The sequence below is a fragment of the Alosa alosa genome, chromosome 14 (genome assembly GCF_017589495.1).
Source record: "Alosa alosa isolate M-15738 ecotype Scorff River chromosome 14, AALO_Geno_1.1, whole genome shotgun sequence".
NCBI classification, from domain to species: Eukaryota; Metazoa; Chordata; class Actinopteri; order Clupeiformes; family Clupeidae; genus Alosa; species Alosa alosa.
In genome coordinates, this window is record NC_063202.1 from 4,009,501 (window position 1) to 4,028,020 (window position 18,520).

Genomic DNA, 18,520 nt, shown 5'->3' on the forward strand with positions numbered 1-18,520 from the left:
TAGTTGGTATTATTTTTAGTATAAAGAGATTTTTTGTTGTAAGATCATTTTGACTTCATTTAATGGGCATTGGGCATCTTATTTTAAGACTTATTTATCAGAACAATTTTGCTTAATGCGCTGGTAGCCAAATTTGCTTGTTTTAGTATGCTTAGGTTTGTAATCATTTGTGTTATATTTTGAGAGCCTTTTTTTGCATTTTAAATCTACATCGTATTCATTTTAATTTGGTTACAAAATGGGCTCCGGTACTTTGTTCTATACCTGTGTGCCTGATGTTAAACCTGTTGCTTATTTTTCTGGGACAAGATGTGTGTTTGTTCTTTTGCATGTAGTGCTGTTCATTTGGGATTTCCCCCGTGTTTTGCTCAGTGGTCTTGATGTTTGAGTGCGTTGTTGCATGTGTGACGTGCATGTTTGTCTGTTCTGTCATAACAATGCCAAGTGGTAATGCGTGTGCTGCTTTGAGCGTAGCTGGAGAGCTGATGCAGGGCGGGTGGGGTGTGTGTGTGGGGGTGGCACGGGAGGTTCCGGCGGCCTGGCTGCCATCTGAGCAGAGCCACGTCAAAGCCCAGCCCCACCACGCCGAGAGAGAGAGACAAAGACAAAGACAGACATTGTGTGTACGTACATGTGTCTGTATGTGTTTGTGTGTGTGTGTGTGTGTAGCTGCCATGGAAAAGATGTGTGTGTATATGAGAGACAGAGAGAGTTATAGAGAAATATTGTGTGTGTGAGAGATAGAGTGTTTATGTATTGTGTGTCTTGTGTGTGTGTGTGTGTGTGTGTGTGTGTGTGTACGTGTACGTGTAGCTTTAAGTGACACAATTTGAGGGGGGATTTGGTGTCATTGTTTTGTTTCCCTCTTGTTGTCTCTGTAAAGCTGTGGCGCGGATGATGATGATGATGATGATGGCGTCGGCTGCTGCTTATTCCAGCTCTCATCGCCGCCGCCGTCACCGAGCATGTCTACGTGAGCGTGGTTTTTTCGTTTTTATTATTAGCGCCGGTCGGAAGCGGGGAACAACGACAACAGGTTGTGTTTAATCCTCGGAGGTGGTGATTAGGAGAAACACAGACAGCGCTGCTCTCTGACGTCGGTGCCACTGCGTTCAGCTTGGCTCGAGCGAACTTCTCTCCTCTCCTCTGCTCTCCTCTCCTCTCTTCTCTCTCTCCTGTCCTCTCTCTCCTCTCCTCTCCTCTCCTCTCCTGGTGAGGCGGATGAGAGGCTGCGTATGCCTCTGTTTTCATAAAGTAGGTTAAAGCAGATCAATATCAGTTGTCTCACGTTGCTGTCCTTCACCAGAACCTATCGAGCTTGTTAACACTGAATGAATGCACAAATACACACCTATGCACATTTTACACACACACACACACACAAACGGAAGCACATCAAAGTACTTCCGGTACTTCCGGAAAGCTTTGTAGTTGTTATTTCTGTATGCTCCAAATTATACATTTATGATTCCAAATGATACATTTATGTTTACTCCGGTGTAGAGCTCTGGGTGAGCTGCTGGTTAGTGTTGAGGCTAGTAGGGCAGTCATCCCAACAATCCCCACTATGCCCTTTGCTTTTCTTGTCTGTCTGTGTCTCCCTAGTGATCTTTCTCTCCCTCTCTCCCTCTCTCCCTCTCTCCCTCTCTCCCTCCCTTCCTCTCTCCCTCCCTCTCTCCCTCTCTCCCTTGCTTTGCCCTCTGCACATTCTCTGGCAGGAGACACATGTCCTCTCTCACTTGGCGTGACTGCACATGGCCTCGCCGCACTCTCTTCTCCCCCGTCTCTCTCCAGCCCCCACACACACACACACACACACACTCCCCCACTGCTCACTCTATTCACCCACCCCCTCACTTTCTCTCACTCACTTTCTCTCTCTCTCTCTATATATATATATATATATATATATACAGAATCACACTGTCTGCCATTTTGCCTGTTTACCATTTACCCCGTCTATCCTGTTGCCCTTCCACATGTGTGTGTGTGTGTGTGTGTTCTTCACAATAGAACTCCAGGGTGTGGGTGAAGTAACCGTGAGTGACAGGGGGCTTGTGGAGTAGGGGTGATGGGATGAGAGGGGGGTGTGTGTGCCTTGGGTGTATGTGTGTGTGTGTGTGTGTGAATGTGGGTGTTGGCAAGTGTGTTTGTGTGTTCATCACATTGTCATAATCAGGCGCTGTTCTGCTGGTACCTCCCTCAGAGCTGTTAATATGGGCTTTGTGCAGCTGTTTCATGGCGTTTTGTTGTGATTGCTTTTAGGATCAGTGTCATTGCTAACCACTCACTCCTCTTTATACTACAGTATACACTCATGCATCCACATAGGCCCCATAGGAGGGCTGTCTGTAGCTCCGTTTCCATCAAGCGTACGCTTCATACGCACATGCACTCACACACACACACACACACGCTTACACTCGCACACACTCATGCACACAAACAAACATGCAAACAAACAGCCACCCACACACAGAGGTACACACACACACACATATACACACACAGACACACACAGCCAACCTCGGGCCCTTGCATTAGCATTCCGGTGCGTGCTGCACTCCAAGCCTAAAAGCCATATCCAGCCATCAGCACCACCCAACAGGGCCCTGCCAGTCAGTCGGCGGATGAGAGAAGCCACTGCTGATATCGCCATGGTTATTTAGTTCCCTGTGTGAGTGGGAGCAGGGGGAGCAGGGGGGCGCGGTGGAGGGGAGGGGGGAGCTGGAGTGGGGCTCTATTACTGTTATTACATTATTCTGCCGAGAGGTGCTCTTTATGCCCTGTCACTTCATTAGTTATTTTCAGACTGTCACTCACCAGGCCACACACACACACACACACACAGGCCCCATCAGTTTGCCACACAACAAATCACATGGTCTTAACTTATGTGTGTGTGTGTCTGTGTGTGTGTGTGTGTGTGTGTGTGTGTGTGTGTGTGTGTGTGTGTGTGTGTTGTCTGTGTTTGTGTGTGTGTATATGAAGGTGATAAATGGAAAGAGAATGATGATGTGTGTCTGTGTGTGCGTGGTTGTTTGTGCTCATACCTGTTTTTGTGTGTGAGGGACAAGAGGGAGGAAATAGAAAATGTGTGTGTGTGTGTGCATGTTGATTTTTTTATTATGAAGTTTTTTGTTAGTGTGTAATGGCTGTAGACCAAAGTCAGGCAAGAGTCTGCACTCTTGTGAGCTGTTCTTTATGCACATTTGTTTAAATGGGTGGGTTTGAACAGAAATGAAATATATATTTATCATGAATGTCAACACAAGTACAGCTGTTGTTCCATAATGTAATATTAAGAAAAAAACACAGAATGGACATTGGTCAGTTTTATGATGTCTAAAAGAATTTAAGCCAGTGGAATGTTGACACACACAAACACACACACAAACACACACACACACACACATACACACACACACACATACATAACACTTATTAATGTATGATAGTGTGTGGTGTGTGTTTATGTTCCTCTGCTAGGCCTCTTTCTTCTCCATAATGTTTCTTCTCTTGACGTAAGTCTCAGCCTCTTCTCTCGTTGCTTTGAAATGGAAGTTGATCTCAATTCCTGCAAAGTGAGGCGACCGACTGGAGAAACGTTAGATGCCACACGCCTCATATTTCGCTCTAGGTCCTCTCAGATAGAGTTGGAGAGAGTGTGTGTTTGTGTCTGTATGTGTGTGTGTCTGTGTATGTGTGTGTCTGTGTCTGTGAGAGAGAGAGGGGGAGGGAGAGCGAGAGAGGGTGTGTGAGATTGCCTGAGCTCAACTATAAATGGATTTTGGTGACTTTCTGATTGAGGGGAGAAAGTGCTTTTTATCATCCCATCCTTGTCAGCTTTTTGGCTCCTCCGGAAAAGGACACGCAGCCGATAATCCAGCACGCTGACACACACACACACACACACACACACACACACACACACACACACACACACAGAGAGACAGAAAGAAGAAAAACAAAACAGAAAAAATGAGTGAGAGCGGTGAGGACAAAGAGAAAACTCCAGACGCAGCCACAGGGCTGTCAGATAAAGGCCAAAAACGCAGTCGGAGCTGCTAGCTGTCAGAACCAATGACCAGCACCAAAGGCAGACGCGGAGTGAGTGGACAACCCTGTGCTGCTTCCCCCTCCTACTGATCCCCGTCAGGCTGTGCGCTCTCTACGTCACAAAGAACAAAAGACACTCGGAACACAGCAGAGATGGAAAGGCTTTTTGAAAAAGGGTGGAGGTGGATTTATAAGGCCGAGTTAAACGAGAGCCCGGATGCAGAGTTCATGCTCATCAATAACGCCGTAAAGAAGTCATTATCTAACTTTGCTAATGTTTTGATGATATTTTGATTAATCTTGTAACTTCCACAAAAAGTTTTCCAGAGATATGTGTTCTTGCGTCATTTAATCAGCAATTCCAAACGTATTACCTGTAATGTATTTTTTGTAATGTATATTTTGTGTCTGTGTGTGTGTGTGTTTGCATCTACAGGGGCTGTGGGAGCACCTCTTCCAGGGGTGGAGGTGCGCATTGTCATGACCAACTCTACCAACACCACTATAGCAGAAGGCAACAGCAAGGAGACTCGGGTAAGTGCCCCCCCTGCTCACTCACTCCAACTGTTCATCATTAGCATGGCCCGTGACTGATGGATGCCTTATTACTAACAACCAAACACACCTAACACACACTTCCCATGCACTTCCCATGCACTTCCCATGCACTTCCCTCCTCTACCTTCTTCTTCTGCCATTTTCTCCCCCTACCACACTTTGAATGTACTAATGTGTCCACCTTTGATAGTTTTAAATCTAATTAAAAAACCCACCTGTTCTCCCTAGCTTTTAGTACTTTAGTACACTTTAATCTCCCCCATGGTTTCATTTCTTAAGTCCATTCTTATTACAGTGCATGAAAATGCACTTTCTTCTTCTTCTTCTTCCGTTTAACGTAGAAACTTCATTCAAACTATGTTGCGTAGGTCTTACTAAGGACATCTGGGCTTTGTATTTTTCATCTTTTATACTTTTTAAACTATTCAAAATTGTATACTTTTTAAACTATTAAGTAAAAACTACTCCCTACTAATTTCCCCATAGACTTAACATTGGGCTGATGACATCACAATTGGGCCGTTAAGCAATTAGAATCCTAGGCCAGGTGGCCAGGCCACCTGCATCAACTACCAGTTTCTCAGGCTTTAAGCATACAGTCTCATGCTCTTAAGACTACACATCATGCTCAAATGTTTCCTCTGTCCACAACATAATTTAATCATTTAAACTATCCACCTATTTAACTGTTCAGTCATTTCAACTATATTAAACCTCATCTACCTAGCAAATAATTTGACCATTTAAACTATCCACCTATTTAACTGTTCAGTCATTCCAACTATATTAAACCTCATCTACCTCACAAATAATTTAACCTCTTTAACTATCCACCTATTTAACTGTTCAGTCATTCCAACTATATTAAACCTCATCTACCTAGCAAATAATTTAACCTTTTAAACTATCCACCTATTTAACTGTTCAGTCATTCCAACTATATACAAGGATACAAGATACAAGGAAGTTTATTGTCACATGCATATAGTTACTGGAAGTAAGAAATGCAGTGAAATTATGTCTGGTGTCAGCCTATTTGTGCAAAGTGGGGGGGGGGGTAAAAAGTGCAGTAGAAGAGGGGTTTAGTAGATTAAGTGGCAAGGGCTGCATAAGAAAGGTGAGGGAGGATAGGAATTGGGGGAGGGGTGGGGCACCAACAAGGAGCACCCAAGAGCAACAGGGGCAAGGAAAAACTCCCTTACCAAGGAAGAAACCTTGGGCAGATCCACGGCTCAAGGGGCTAACCCAACTGCCAGGGGTCTTGGTGTGTGTGTTGGGGGGATGACAGGGGAGATGTGATAGTGTGCTGTGTATGTGGGGAGAGGGCAGTGTGCAATATGTGTGTTGGAGAAGCTTCCTCATGAGACAATGTGCTGTGTATTGGGGGGGGGGCAACAGTGTGCTGTAAGTATGTTGGGGATGTGTGTTGGAGAAGCTTCCTGATGAAATAATGTGCTGTGTATGTGGGGGGGGGGGGGGGGGGGCAGTGTACTGCAAGTATGGTGAAGGGACTTACTATTGCAAGCAGAGTACTGTATGTATGATGTATGTGAGTGATGAAGATGTGTGTGTGGGGGGGGGGCAACAGTGTGCTGTAAGTATGTTGGGGATGTGTGTTGGAGAAGCTTCCTGATGAAATAATGTGCTGTGTATGTAGGGGAGGGGGGGGGGTGGGCAATGTACTGCAAGTATGATGAAGGGACTTACTATTGCAAGCAGAGTACTGTATGTATGATGTATGTGAGTGATGAAGATGTGTGTGTGGGCGGGAGGGGAGTGTAGCAGTGACTGTGTGTGTGTGTGTGTAGTGTGCGTGTGGGTAGGTGGGGGCAGTGTGCTGTAAGTATGTAGAGGATGTGTGTTGGAGAAGATCCTGAAGACAATGTGCTGTGTATGTAGGGGGGGGGGGCAGTGTGCAGCAAGTAGAGGAGGCTTACTGTAGCAAGCAGTGTGTGCTGTATGTATGTGAGGTGATGACAGTGATGATGTTAATGTGTGTGTTTTTTGTGGGGGTGTTGGGGATGGGGGTGGGGTGGGGGTGGGGGTGGGCAGAAAGGCTAGGCAATCAAGGACATGGGTAGATGGAGGAGAAATCAAAAATAATAAATAAAAAGTTCTATGGAGATGTGCAAAAGTTGGAGAAAGTCAGATATGTGTGTGTGTGTGTGTGTTTTGACCTGTGATGAAATAAGAAAATAATAAAAGGTCTATAGCATAGGGTGAGGGATGTAAAAGTGCTAAAAGTCTTGTAGGTGTGTGTGTGTGTGGGGGGGGGGGGCATGAGTGCTGAGGAGTGAATGAGTGCAAAGTCAGTATAGTGTGAGTTCAGAGTTGGGAAATGTTTGAGAGTGCTGAAGAGTGAATGTGTGCAAAGTCAGTATAGTGTGAGTTCAGAGTTCGGATGGCCTGGGGATAAAAACTTCTCCTGAGTCTCTCAGTTCTGGCTTTGTGACTACATAGGCGTCTTCTTGATTTCAGCGGTAGGAATAATCCATTGTTAGGATGAGAAGAGTCCTTCAGAATCTTTTGGGCTCTTAGGAGTACTCTTCTGGAATAGATATCTTGTAGAGCAGGAAGTTGAGTTCTAATAGTACGTTCAGCTGAGCGCACTACTCTCTGCAGAGTACTACAATCTCTAGCTGTGGAGTTCCCATACCAGGTGATGATGCTACCAGTTAGAACACTCTCAACGCTGAAGTGTAGAAGGCCTTCATGATGGATGTAGAAACTTTGAATTTCCTTAGCTGACGAAGGAAGTAGAGTCGTTGTCTGGACTTCTTCAGAACATATTGAGTGTTAACAGTCCATGTTAGGTCTTCAGTAATGTGGACACCAAGGTATTTAAAACTTGTGACTCTCTCTACAGGTTGCCCGCTGATCATTAGTGGGTGTAACTGTAGTTCTGCTGCTGCCTTCTGTAATCCACTACCATTTCCTTGGTTTTATTGATATTCAGTGTCAAGCTGTTAGATTGACACCACTGTGCCACCTCATCAACCTGATCCAAGTAGAGCTGTTCATTGTTGTTACTAATCAGGCCCAAGATCACTGTGTCATCTGCAAACTTGATGATGGAGGTATGACTACTGTTGGCTTTGCAGTCATGTGTGTAGATGTTGTACAGCAGTGGACTCAAAACACAGCCTTGGGGAGCACCAGTGCTGATGGTTAATGAGTCAGATGTCAGACCCCCCCCACTCTAACCACTTGTGAACGGTTGGTGAGGAAGTCAAATATCCAGTGACACAGGGTGGTGTTTAGTCCTAAGGCCTTCATCTTTGTGACCAAGGTGAGAGGTACTATCGTGTTGAATGCTGAACTAAAGTCAATGAACAGCATCCTCACATAATTCCCATTCCCCTCCTCCAGGTGAGTTAAGGTGGTGTGCATGAGGTTTGAGATGGCATCCTCTGTAGACCTGTTGGCTCTGTAAGCAAATTGGAGGGGGTCGAAGGAGGCAGGGAGGGATGAGCATATAATGTTTTTCACAAGCTTCTCAAAACACTTCATCACTGTAGACGTCAGGGCTACTGGGCGGTAGTCATTCAGACATGATGGACTTTTGTTTTTCGGTACTGGAACAATAACAGACTGCTTGAGGCAAGTAGGAACTGTCTCTTGAGCCAATGATGTGTTAAAGATATAAGTGAACACAGGATATTAAAACTCATCTAATAGTTCAGTCATTTCAACTATATTAAACCTCATCTACCTAGCAAATAATTTAACCTTTTTAACTATCTATTAACTGTTCAGTCATTCCAACTGTATTAAACCTCATCTACCTAGTTCAGTCATTCCAACTATATTAAACCTCATCTACCTAGTTCAGTCATTCCAACTAGATTAAACTTCATCATGTTGGTTGCCAATTAGCACATCATCTGTTTTAACAATATATTTCACACCATATGTTTTGCATTTTCATGCACTGGTAATTCCCTGGAATTGCGTTTTCTAGTTCTTCTTCTAACGCAGTTAATGCAGCTTCAACCGTTTAACGTAGAAACTTCATTCAAACTATGTTACGTAGGTCTTACTTAAGACATGTGGGCTTTGTAATTTTCATCTTTGTAACTTTTATACTTTTTAAACTATTCAAAATTGTATACTTTTTAAACTATTCAAAATTTCCCCATAGACTTAACATTGGGCTGATGACATCACAATGGGCTAATTAACTTGATTTGCACCTGTATCAACTTCCAGCTGCTCAACTAAGCCCCATCAAAGAGCCAGTTAAACTGATTGATTGATTGATTAAACTATTAATTAAAAACTATTAGGCCTTTATGACATCACAGCAATTAGAATCTTGTGCCAGGTGGCCAGGTTTAACTATATTAAACCTCATACCTAGCAAATAATTTAACCATTTAAACTATCCATCTATTTAACTGTTCAGTCATTCTAACTATATTAAACCTCATCTACCTAGCAAATAATTTAACCATTTAAACTATCCACCTATTTAACTGTTCAGTCATTCTAACTATATTAAACCTCATCTACCTTGCAACCAATATAGTTTGTTTTTACTCTGTATGATATTTTACATCATATTTTTTGCATTTTCATGCACTGTATTTCCTTCAGGAAATGCTTTTCTAGTTTTCATTGAAATATTCTTTGCTTATTTTATTTCATTATTAACACTAGAATCACCCTTCACTTTTAGTTAATTTTACTGTTTATCTTCCAACATAATCTTTATTTTTGTTTATTATATATATGTGTCTGTGTTTGTATTACTATTACCACTGCTTTATTATTATTATTATATATACTTAAAAGGGCAGTCGTGGCCTACTGGTTAGGGAGGGTTGCCGGTTCGAACCCCGACCAGTAGGCACGGCTGAAGTGCCCTTGAGCAAGGCACCTACTGTAACCCCTCACTGCTCCCCGAGCGCCGCTGTTGATGCAGGCAGCTCACTGCGCCGGGATTAGTGTGTGCTTCACCTCACTGTGTGTACACTGTGTGTTTCACTAATTCACGGATTGGGATAAATGCAGAGACCAAATTTCCCTCACGGGATCAAAAGAGTATATATACTTATACTTATATACTTATACTTATGTTATGTGCTCTTTATTTTATTTCGTATGTAGGCATTTTGTATTATTTATTGTATTATTACTATTTGTTATTTTGCTAATATTCATATTTAATAATTCGTAAAGCACTTTGGGTCAACCCTGTTGCGAAAAATGTGCTATGTAAATAAATTGACTTGACATGACTTGACTTAATGTGTGCACTCTTATGCTTTAGTAATAGTACTGTCAGATGCAGTAGTAATTCCTACCTAAGGTCTCCTCTGCACTGCAGCTTTCATGCTATTGCTTTCTGTAAGTAGAAGTATAAGTATATATACTGTTTTGATCCTGTGAGGGAAATTTGGCCTCTGCATTTATCCCAATCCGTGAATTAGTGAAACACACAGTGAGGTAAAGCACACACTAATCCCGGCGCAGTGAGCTGCCTGCTACAACAGCGTCACTCGGGGAGCAGTGAGGGGTTAGGTGCCTTGCTCAAGGGCACTTCAGCCGTGCCTACTGGTCGGGGTTCGAACCGGCAACCCTCCGGTTACAGGTCCGAAGCGCTAACCAGTAGGCCACGGCTGCTCTCTCTTTGGATACAAGTGTCTGCTAAATGAATAAATGTAAATGTAGGATGCCATTGCGTTACTCCATTTAGAATCAGGAAACCTGGTTGTTAGTCATATTAGCATGCTCAAATATGCACTACTACAGTATAAACTTTTCTGGCAAGCCGTTACTTAACTAGATGTACCGCATAGCGGTACAAAATATGACCGCCGCTCAGTCCTGTACATCCGTTCCGCGAAAATATATCACACTTCAATTTGTCTCCATATTTTACTCCATCCCCCACTCTTGAAACTTTTGTGTATGCTTGTTTGGCATGCCTGAGTGTGTGTGTGTGGCTGCACAGAAAGTAGCCTACTGGTGCTGAAAAGGTGAATAGATTTTAGAATAGCCAAAGAAGATGTAGCATTGTTATGAAACCTTTAAAATCTCTAAACAATCACAAGTAGGGCAGTTCATCACAGTTCAACCATTGCAACTGGATTGATGAAAGGTCACTTACACCTGTAGGCTACATTGTATTTGGGAAAAGCAAAAGGTATCAGCATAATGTTATTTATTTATTTATTTATTTATTTATTATGTATTTATAAACAAAAACATCTCTGTCAGTTCCATGCCGTTTTCAACAGCTATCAAAAAAACAAAGGTCATTTTTGGATGGATGGATTTTTTTGTGAATGTTTCTTCTTCTACATAAGATTTTAGTCATCTTTAGTTCATGTAATACTTTATTGTCAATGCACAAATGAAGTAACAGTAGTCTGAAACGTTATTGTTAATGCACAAATTAAGTAACAGTAGCCTAGTCTGAAACGAAATGCTGTTTTACATCTAACCAGTGGTGCAAATAACTGACATGTCCAAATGGGCCTTGATGAAATGCGCCGCTAGACTGTTCATACACATTTTAACGGGCCAAAGTTGAAGAGCTTTTGTCCGTTATTGTTCGTGCAAATATAGGCTGATTCATGTTCCCTTGCATTGTTTAACTGAGGTCCATGGCTAGTCTGGCTTTCATCAGACCAAGCTCAATCTTTTAAGAAATCAAAAAATAAATAGCGGGCAGATCAGGCTGGGTTCACACAGCCTAGTCCATAGGCACCCGATATTGTTTAATTTTTCCGATTGAGATATACACGCTCTGGCTATTCTAAATGCAAAAAATGCATCAGGGAGTTATGACAAAACGGTAACTAACAAACTAGATCCTAATAGAAAGCTGTTAGCTTCCCTAAGCTACAGGTAGGATTATAAGGTAGGCCTATTTACAACATAAATTGTCAATAGGCTATGCTGGCTAATAACAAATAAAATCTCCTTTGAAACCAATGGCTTACGCCTTACAGTATCAAGCGGACTTAAACTGTCATATCGTGGCGAAAAGTTGTAATAACATTCACGCAGCTCCATGAGTCAAGGAAAGCGCGAATGAAGTAGCCACTTCTAAATGGGACCCACTACACAGTAGCTTAAGGTGTTTTGCTAAAGCAGCCATAATGAAATGAAGGTGTCATTGTTTGGATACTTCACACACACGTGCTTTTTTTAATTTCACAGACTACATCTACCAAGCTGTAATCAAAGCACATCGATTCCCCTCTCACACCCTGCACGCACTTAAAACAAAATAAACAGGCGCCTCAGTCTCACGCATGTATAGGCAAAACTGTATCAGACCGGTGTAACGTTGGTAAATCTTCCATTGCACAGAATGATTTTGTAGCACGGGCAATAAATGACAGTTGAAAGATACAAACAGTGCTGCTATACATTTGCTTGGTATAACCGCATTTATAGTTTTCTACAAATGCAATCAATCAAATGCCTCCATCACTCAACCAACGCTAACGGTAACATTACCTAGGTCCTTATTGATATTACAAGATTAACGCATCTGCAGTAAAACCAAGCATGTCCGATAAACATCCTCAGATTTATTTCGGCTTCAAGAAGAAATGGGAATTACACTTCATGTGAACATCGCCCCATCCTTATTAGATGTTCGCAAGGTAAATTACTGTCCTTGTAGGAAGCGCCCATTGTTTTTTTTCCAACCCACTTTTAACTTCCAACAAAATTACGCCTCACTGCAACGATGCGCCATCTAGTGGACAAACGACTACTTACCGCCAAAACTGAAAATGCAGCCATGATGATGATGAATATTTATTTTGGCTTTCTTTTAATCCTACTGAATTTGTAATTATGTATCGGCTGTTCTAATACCGATAGTATGTGGGTGCCTGTGTGTGTGCATGTGTATATGTGTGCACCGCCATTTACAGGCCAATGAGTGTACAGTCACTAAATGTACACATAACCTAATTTTTTTAGACCCCCCCATGGATGAAATTCTATTTAAACTTGGCATACCCCCCAGAGAATGCCAGGTCAATCATACACATAAAATTTGGTGCAGTTCTGAACATCTTAACTGAAGATAGGGGCGATTAAAGCAGAATAATATTGCATTTTCATTTTTTACCGAGGGGTGGGGGTGCAAATCACAAATGAGTGATTATGAGCCAGGTTGATGTGGGCCCTTGAGACCAACATACCATAAAAGATTCTTCATCCTCAGTGCCACGGTTCAGGTAGTTATTTAGGAAAAACTGTTTTTTTTTTTTGCAGTTCAGGGGGCTCAGCAGGGGGGGGTGTTGGTGGTCCTTAGGGGACTAAACAAATTTTTTTCCGTAAAAGTCTAGTGGGGCTACATACCCCCAAATTTCATGTACCCCGTGGTTCGTGTCCCAGTATCAATGACCAAAAATTCAGGGAGTAGATGACGGAAAAATTCTTGAACTGTGTGCATGTGTGCGCGGTACAAATTTATGTTTATGTGTGTGGGTGTGTGTGTGTGTGTGTGTATGTGTGCTTGTGTGTTTGCCTGCGATGTGTGTTTGTGCATGTGCATGCATGCGTACATATGTCTACTGTGTGAGTATGTGTCATAATGATGATTACTGTAAATGTATGTGTGCGTGTATCTGTTTATGCACATGTGTGCACATGGAATGGGTTAACATGACCCCTGGAGGCAAACATACGGAAAAAAAAAATTGGTCATCCTAGGCCCTACAGTTCTCAAGATATTCACAGAGAACTGTGTCTGCCCCACCCTCCTTCGGGGGGGGGTCCAGTCCGGGGCTACAGATCAAAACGAAGAATGACGGTTCCATGCTATCCATGTGGGGGGTACATGCCCACCAAGTTTTGTGTACCCGGTCTTTCAGTGTCCCGGAATCCTTGTTGGTATCGCCACTAAATGTACACATAAATTATTTTATTGTAAGGCCCCCCATGAACGAAAGTACACAAAACTTGGCATGCATTCGAGGGTGTCATAATGATCCTACACTTTTAATTTCGCGGCAGTTTTGACCTTGTCAGCCAGAGATATTGTGATGAAAACACCTAATTTTTGCTTTTTTAATTTTTTAACTAGGTGGCTTATACATGAAATAAGTGGTAATGGGATGGGTTGACATGCCCCTTAAGACCAACATACATAAAAAAGGTGGACCTCCTAGGCCCCCACGGTTCTCGAGATATTCACAGAAAACTGTCTCCGCCACCTACAGGCCAGTTGGTGTATAGTAACATAAATTAATTTATTGTGTGGCCCCCATGAACGGAATTCCACAAAACCTGGCTGCATACAGAGGGTGTCATAATGATCCTACACTTCCAATTTCGTGCAGTTTTGACTATGTTAGGTCACAGATACCTTCAATTACAACACCTCATTTTTACTTTTTTTGTGTTTAACTAGGTGGCTATACATGAAATGAGTGGTTATGGAATGGCCAATTGACATGGCCCCTTGAGATCAACATACAAAAAAAAATGGTCCTCCTAAACCCCACGGTTTTCGAGATATTCACAGAAAACTGTGTCTGCCCTACCCTCCTTTCGGGGTCCAGTCCAGCGGGGGCTACAGATCAAAACGAAAACGATTGTTCCATGCTATCCATGTGGGGTTACATGCCCACCAAGTTTTCGTGTACCCCGGTCTTTCAGTGTCCCGGGAATCATTGACGGAAATTTCAAGTTCAAATTCAAGTTGTCTCCTGCCTTATTATGACCGCCGCTTCGCTGCGCGGCGGTCATAATAAGGCAGGAGACAACTTGAACCCACTTCATCTTGCCTTATTTGCGTCTTCTCTGTACACACAGAGGGGTGGAGTCCCCGCTGAAGTCAGGGCTCAGGTGGTTTGGGACTGGTGAGGTTCTAGAGATCGAGTTGTAGACTGTAATTTCTGAGTAAGGGCCAGTGGACAGTTTTTATAGTTTATACGTATTTCATTTGCGGACAAGCCTTTTATAGTTTATGGACGACAGTTTTTTATTTATTAATTTGTGTGTGTGTGTGTGTGTCTGTGTGTGTGTGTGTGTGTGTGTGTCTGTGTGTCTGTGTGTCTGTCTAGGTGCGCCCGGGGCTGGAGGGTAAAGAGGGGGAGCTGATGGTGCGTGGTCCGTCCGTCTTCAGGGAATACTGGAACAAACCTCAGGAGACCGCCGAGGCCTTCACCGACGATGGCTGGTTCAAGACCGGTACAACAGCACACAAACCGCCGCACTTGACAGTACTACACACACACACACACACACACACACACACACACACACACATACACACACACAGACTAAAAATAAGCTAATATGCTACTGTCTCTGATGAACTACACTATGGTATTTCACTAACATTTCAACTCTGGCAGATCTGCAGTGATACTCACTGTGTATCACTCTCAGTCATCCATGTCTGGAATAGACAAGTCCTTCTGGAAGAATCTGTGTGTTGAACTGGCAGCATATCCCAGCCGTGCCCCAGATGGACTAACTAGCAGAGGTGATTGACTCGAGGGCAGCTCTCTGTCTCAGTATCTCTCTCTCTGTCGTTCTGGGTCTCCCAGGTCTTAATTATCAGATGGCTGAAAGGTTAGCCCAGTGTAAAAACAACCTCTCATCAGGATCAGGCCGGCCAGCCTGCCTGCTGTGGTGTACATGCTGAATCACTGCGTAAACTTACACACTTACTTCTGCTAGTTGTCAAACAGGCTGTGCTGCCTGCGTTATTTGTAATGACATATGAAGGCACTAAAGGGTTATTTAGTTGTTTGGACTGATGCCGTTCAGATGTGTGTGTGCGTGTGCGTGTGCCTGTGCATGTGCGTGGCCTCCGAGTAAGGAAGCCTGGAGCGCCCAGCTCAGGGGAAGAGGCAGAAGGAGAAAAGATGGATGGATGAAGATGGGAGCGAGGGGTGATGGCAGAGTGTAAAATGTGCCAGAAGAGAGAATGAGAGTAGACTGGAGGGGTTCTAAGAGGATAAGAGAAAGATGGGGATGGAGAGAGAGAGAGAATAAGTCATGGATACAGTCATGGACATCTAAGAAAGAGTTGAAAAATCAGATGATCCAGATCTCTCTCTCACACACACACACACACACACACACACACACACACACACACACACACACACACACACACACACACACACACACACAGCCAGTCCTCACTGAGCCTGAGCCTGGTGATGAGAAGTGGAGTGAGAGCTGGTGGAGGGTAAGGGGACGAGGGGGGACAAGTGAAATGATGGAGGAAGAGAGGGAGGAGAGGAGAGGGAAGAGAGGAGCGAGGGAAGAGAGGAGCGAGGGAGGAGAGGAGCGAGGGAGGAGAGGAGAGAGGGAGGAGCGAGGGAGGAGAGGAGCGAGGGAGGGAGGGAGGAGAGGGAGGAGAGGAGCGAGGGAGGAGAGGGAGGAGAGGAGCGAGGGAGGAGAGGAGAGAGGGAGGAGAGGAGCGAGGGAGGAGAGGAGCGAGGGAGGAGAGGGAGGAGAGGAGCTGGCTTTAATTGGTTCTTAGGGCTGGAGGGACGTGGCTGTGGTGCGCTGCACGCTGCTGTCACACCCCATTACACACACTGGCCTGGTAATGAGAGCCAGCGCAATCAGCTCCCTCAAGACCAGGCCCCCAGCCACTCTGTGTGTGTGTGTGTGTGTGTCACATGTATGTGTGTGTGTGTGTGTGTGTGTGTGTGTGTGTGTGTGTGTGTGTGTGTGTGTGTGTGTGTGTGCGTGCACGCATGTGAGTATGTGTGTGTGTGTGTGTGTGTGTGTGTGAGAGAGTGTATTCAGGGACACTGACAGACTCTTTGTACTCCTGCCCTCCAGTGTATGGTCTGAGAAACCATCATTTTCCTGAATCCCCATTTTTCTGAAAACTGAACAACCGTGTAGTCGTTTCATTTCTGAAGAGTTGTGGAGGCACTCTTCAGACACAGAGCCATCCGTTTCCTGTGTTGTATGCTTCCTGTAAACGGCACTGTACAGAGCCTGTGCTGTTGAACCTGAATTGAATGATGGGAAGGCTGAGTATGTTCCAGAGGCAGCCATCTCGCGGTGTCTTTAGAAGGGTCTAAGAAGAGGCACAGGTGTCGGGGAGGATGTGATGTAATGTGTCAATGTCTCAACCCCCCCCCCCCTTCATCTTTCCCTCATCTATCAGTCTCTCTCTCTCTCTCTTTTTTTAAACTTTTTCTCTCATTCCCTCAGTTTCCACTGCTCTCTTCCCGGAAGATGTGTGTCATCCGCTCTTCATTGTCCTCTCACTCCATCCCAGCCTAACACACCTTGAGAGAGGGACAAAGTCAGAGAGAGAATGAGAGAGAGAGAGGATTGAAAGAGAGAGAGAGAGACATGGAGTGAGTGAGGGAGAGGGAGGAAGGAAGGCCAGATCAATGAGGCCCCAGCTTGCCCAGTTCTCTCTTTAATTGCGCGAGTGCAGTGGCCCACACTGACTGGCACCTCTATAGATAATCTGTCACCCTTTTCTCCAGTGCTCACTTCTGCCATCTCCTCACTCGTTTGTTGCCATCGATTACTTTTTTTTCTTCTTTCTCCCACATACCCTTCCTTTTGTAACACTCTGTCGGACACTGCCCCCCACACACACACACACACACACACACACACACACATATTCACACACACACACACATACACACACACACATATACACACACACACACACACACACACACATATTCTCACACACACACACACACACAATATCATAACAACATTGCGTGATCGAGCGATATTAAAAATGCGCGCTCTACCCATTGAACCAACCTAGCAACCCATAGAACACTCCGATACAAAACAAATCAAGCGCTCCTTAAACCTGTCTGACTATGTGCCTGCATGCAGCCTACCAATGACAACTGTTCCCTGCACTGCTCAGCCTGATGCACTGCTCAGTTGGGATGCACTGTGCACTAGTAGCATTAGGTTAACTATTAGTAGGCTAGTTAGACTATACAAAAAAACGACGTTAAAAAATCAAATGTGTGGCACAGCAGGCCAAGAGCTTGTCCCTCGAAACGGATCATCCGTTGTTCGAAAATATTTCGGATTTCAGGCAAGTGAAGTTAACCAAAAACTTAAGCAAAGCAGGGCTCTCAACTCATACCGTGAAACACATCACATGACGTAAACCACACATGCCTTTTTATCACGTTAACTTTTAGTCCTTGTTTGCTTCCTCCGATATAGCCTATAATAAGAGTTGAGCTAACGACAGGATCCGTGAATTATATTCATGTATTTTATAAACTACATGTGCAACCTACAATGCATATGCGTTTCAATACACAGCCTACTTAAAACAAGTGAACAATAATGAAATTGTAGCCTACACGTCGTTTTACATATCAATGAATGACTGAACCAGGGGTGTCCAAACTGCGGCCCGCCACGTACTTTAATCTGGCCCGCCGAGCATTTATTAGTTTATCATAGAACCGGCCCGCCACTTTAATCCGGCATATAATTAGGTTATCATAGGCCTTGCTATTTTTTTTCCCAGCGATAGATGACGTTGTGGTTAACTTCAGGCTACTGCAAACTGCTTTACACTCTTCCTAAAGAACGTTTACAATGTCAATATCAAAACAGCTTGTTACATCGAGATGCATAGTATCTCCATTGCAGCAGATCTAACTACGTTATGCTACTCCATTTAATTGGGAACTCATTTGAGCGTGCACGAGCGAGAGCGCAATGGCAACAGTTCCCATTACTGACCATTTTACAAGCTGAGCGGTCACAGCCATAGGCACAGCACTAGCCATAGGCTATTTGAGTGGATCTGGCATAGGGTCTTAAAGTGACAGTGCACCATTTATAAATGAATAAAAAAGCATCAAATTAACAGTATTTCTTAATACTTTGTTGTAATTACTGTGTTGCCGTTAACGTTTCCCCAAATATTAACAAAGTAGCAAGCTGG

At 43.9% G+C, this 18,520-nt stretch overlaps 1 protein-coding gene across 1 annotated transcript in view; it reads left to right on the forward strand.

Annotated features, from left to right (window-relative positions):
• acsf3 (acyl-CoA synthetase family member 3) overlaps positions 1 to 18,520 on the forward strand; it is a 50,591-nt gene that overhangs the window by 15,726 nt on the left and 16,345 nt on the right. The window contains exons 6-7 of the mRNA XM_048263194.1: positions 4,496 to 4,593; positions 14,658 to 14,784. Coding sequence (XP_048119151.1) covers positions 4,496 to 4,593; positions 14,658 to 14,784 — 225 coding nt within the window. The remainder of the gene's footprint in view (positions 1 to 4,495; positions 4,594 to 14,657; positions 14,785 to 18,520) is intronic.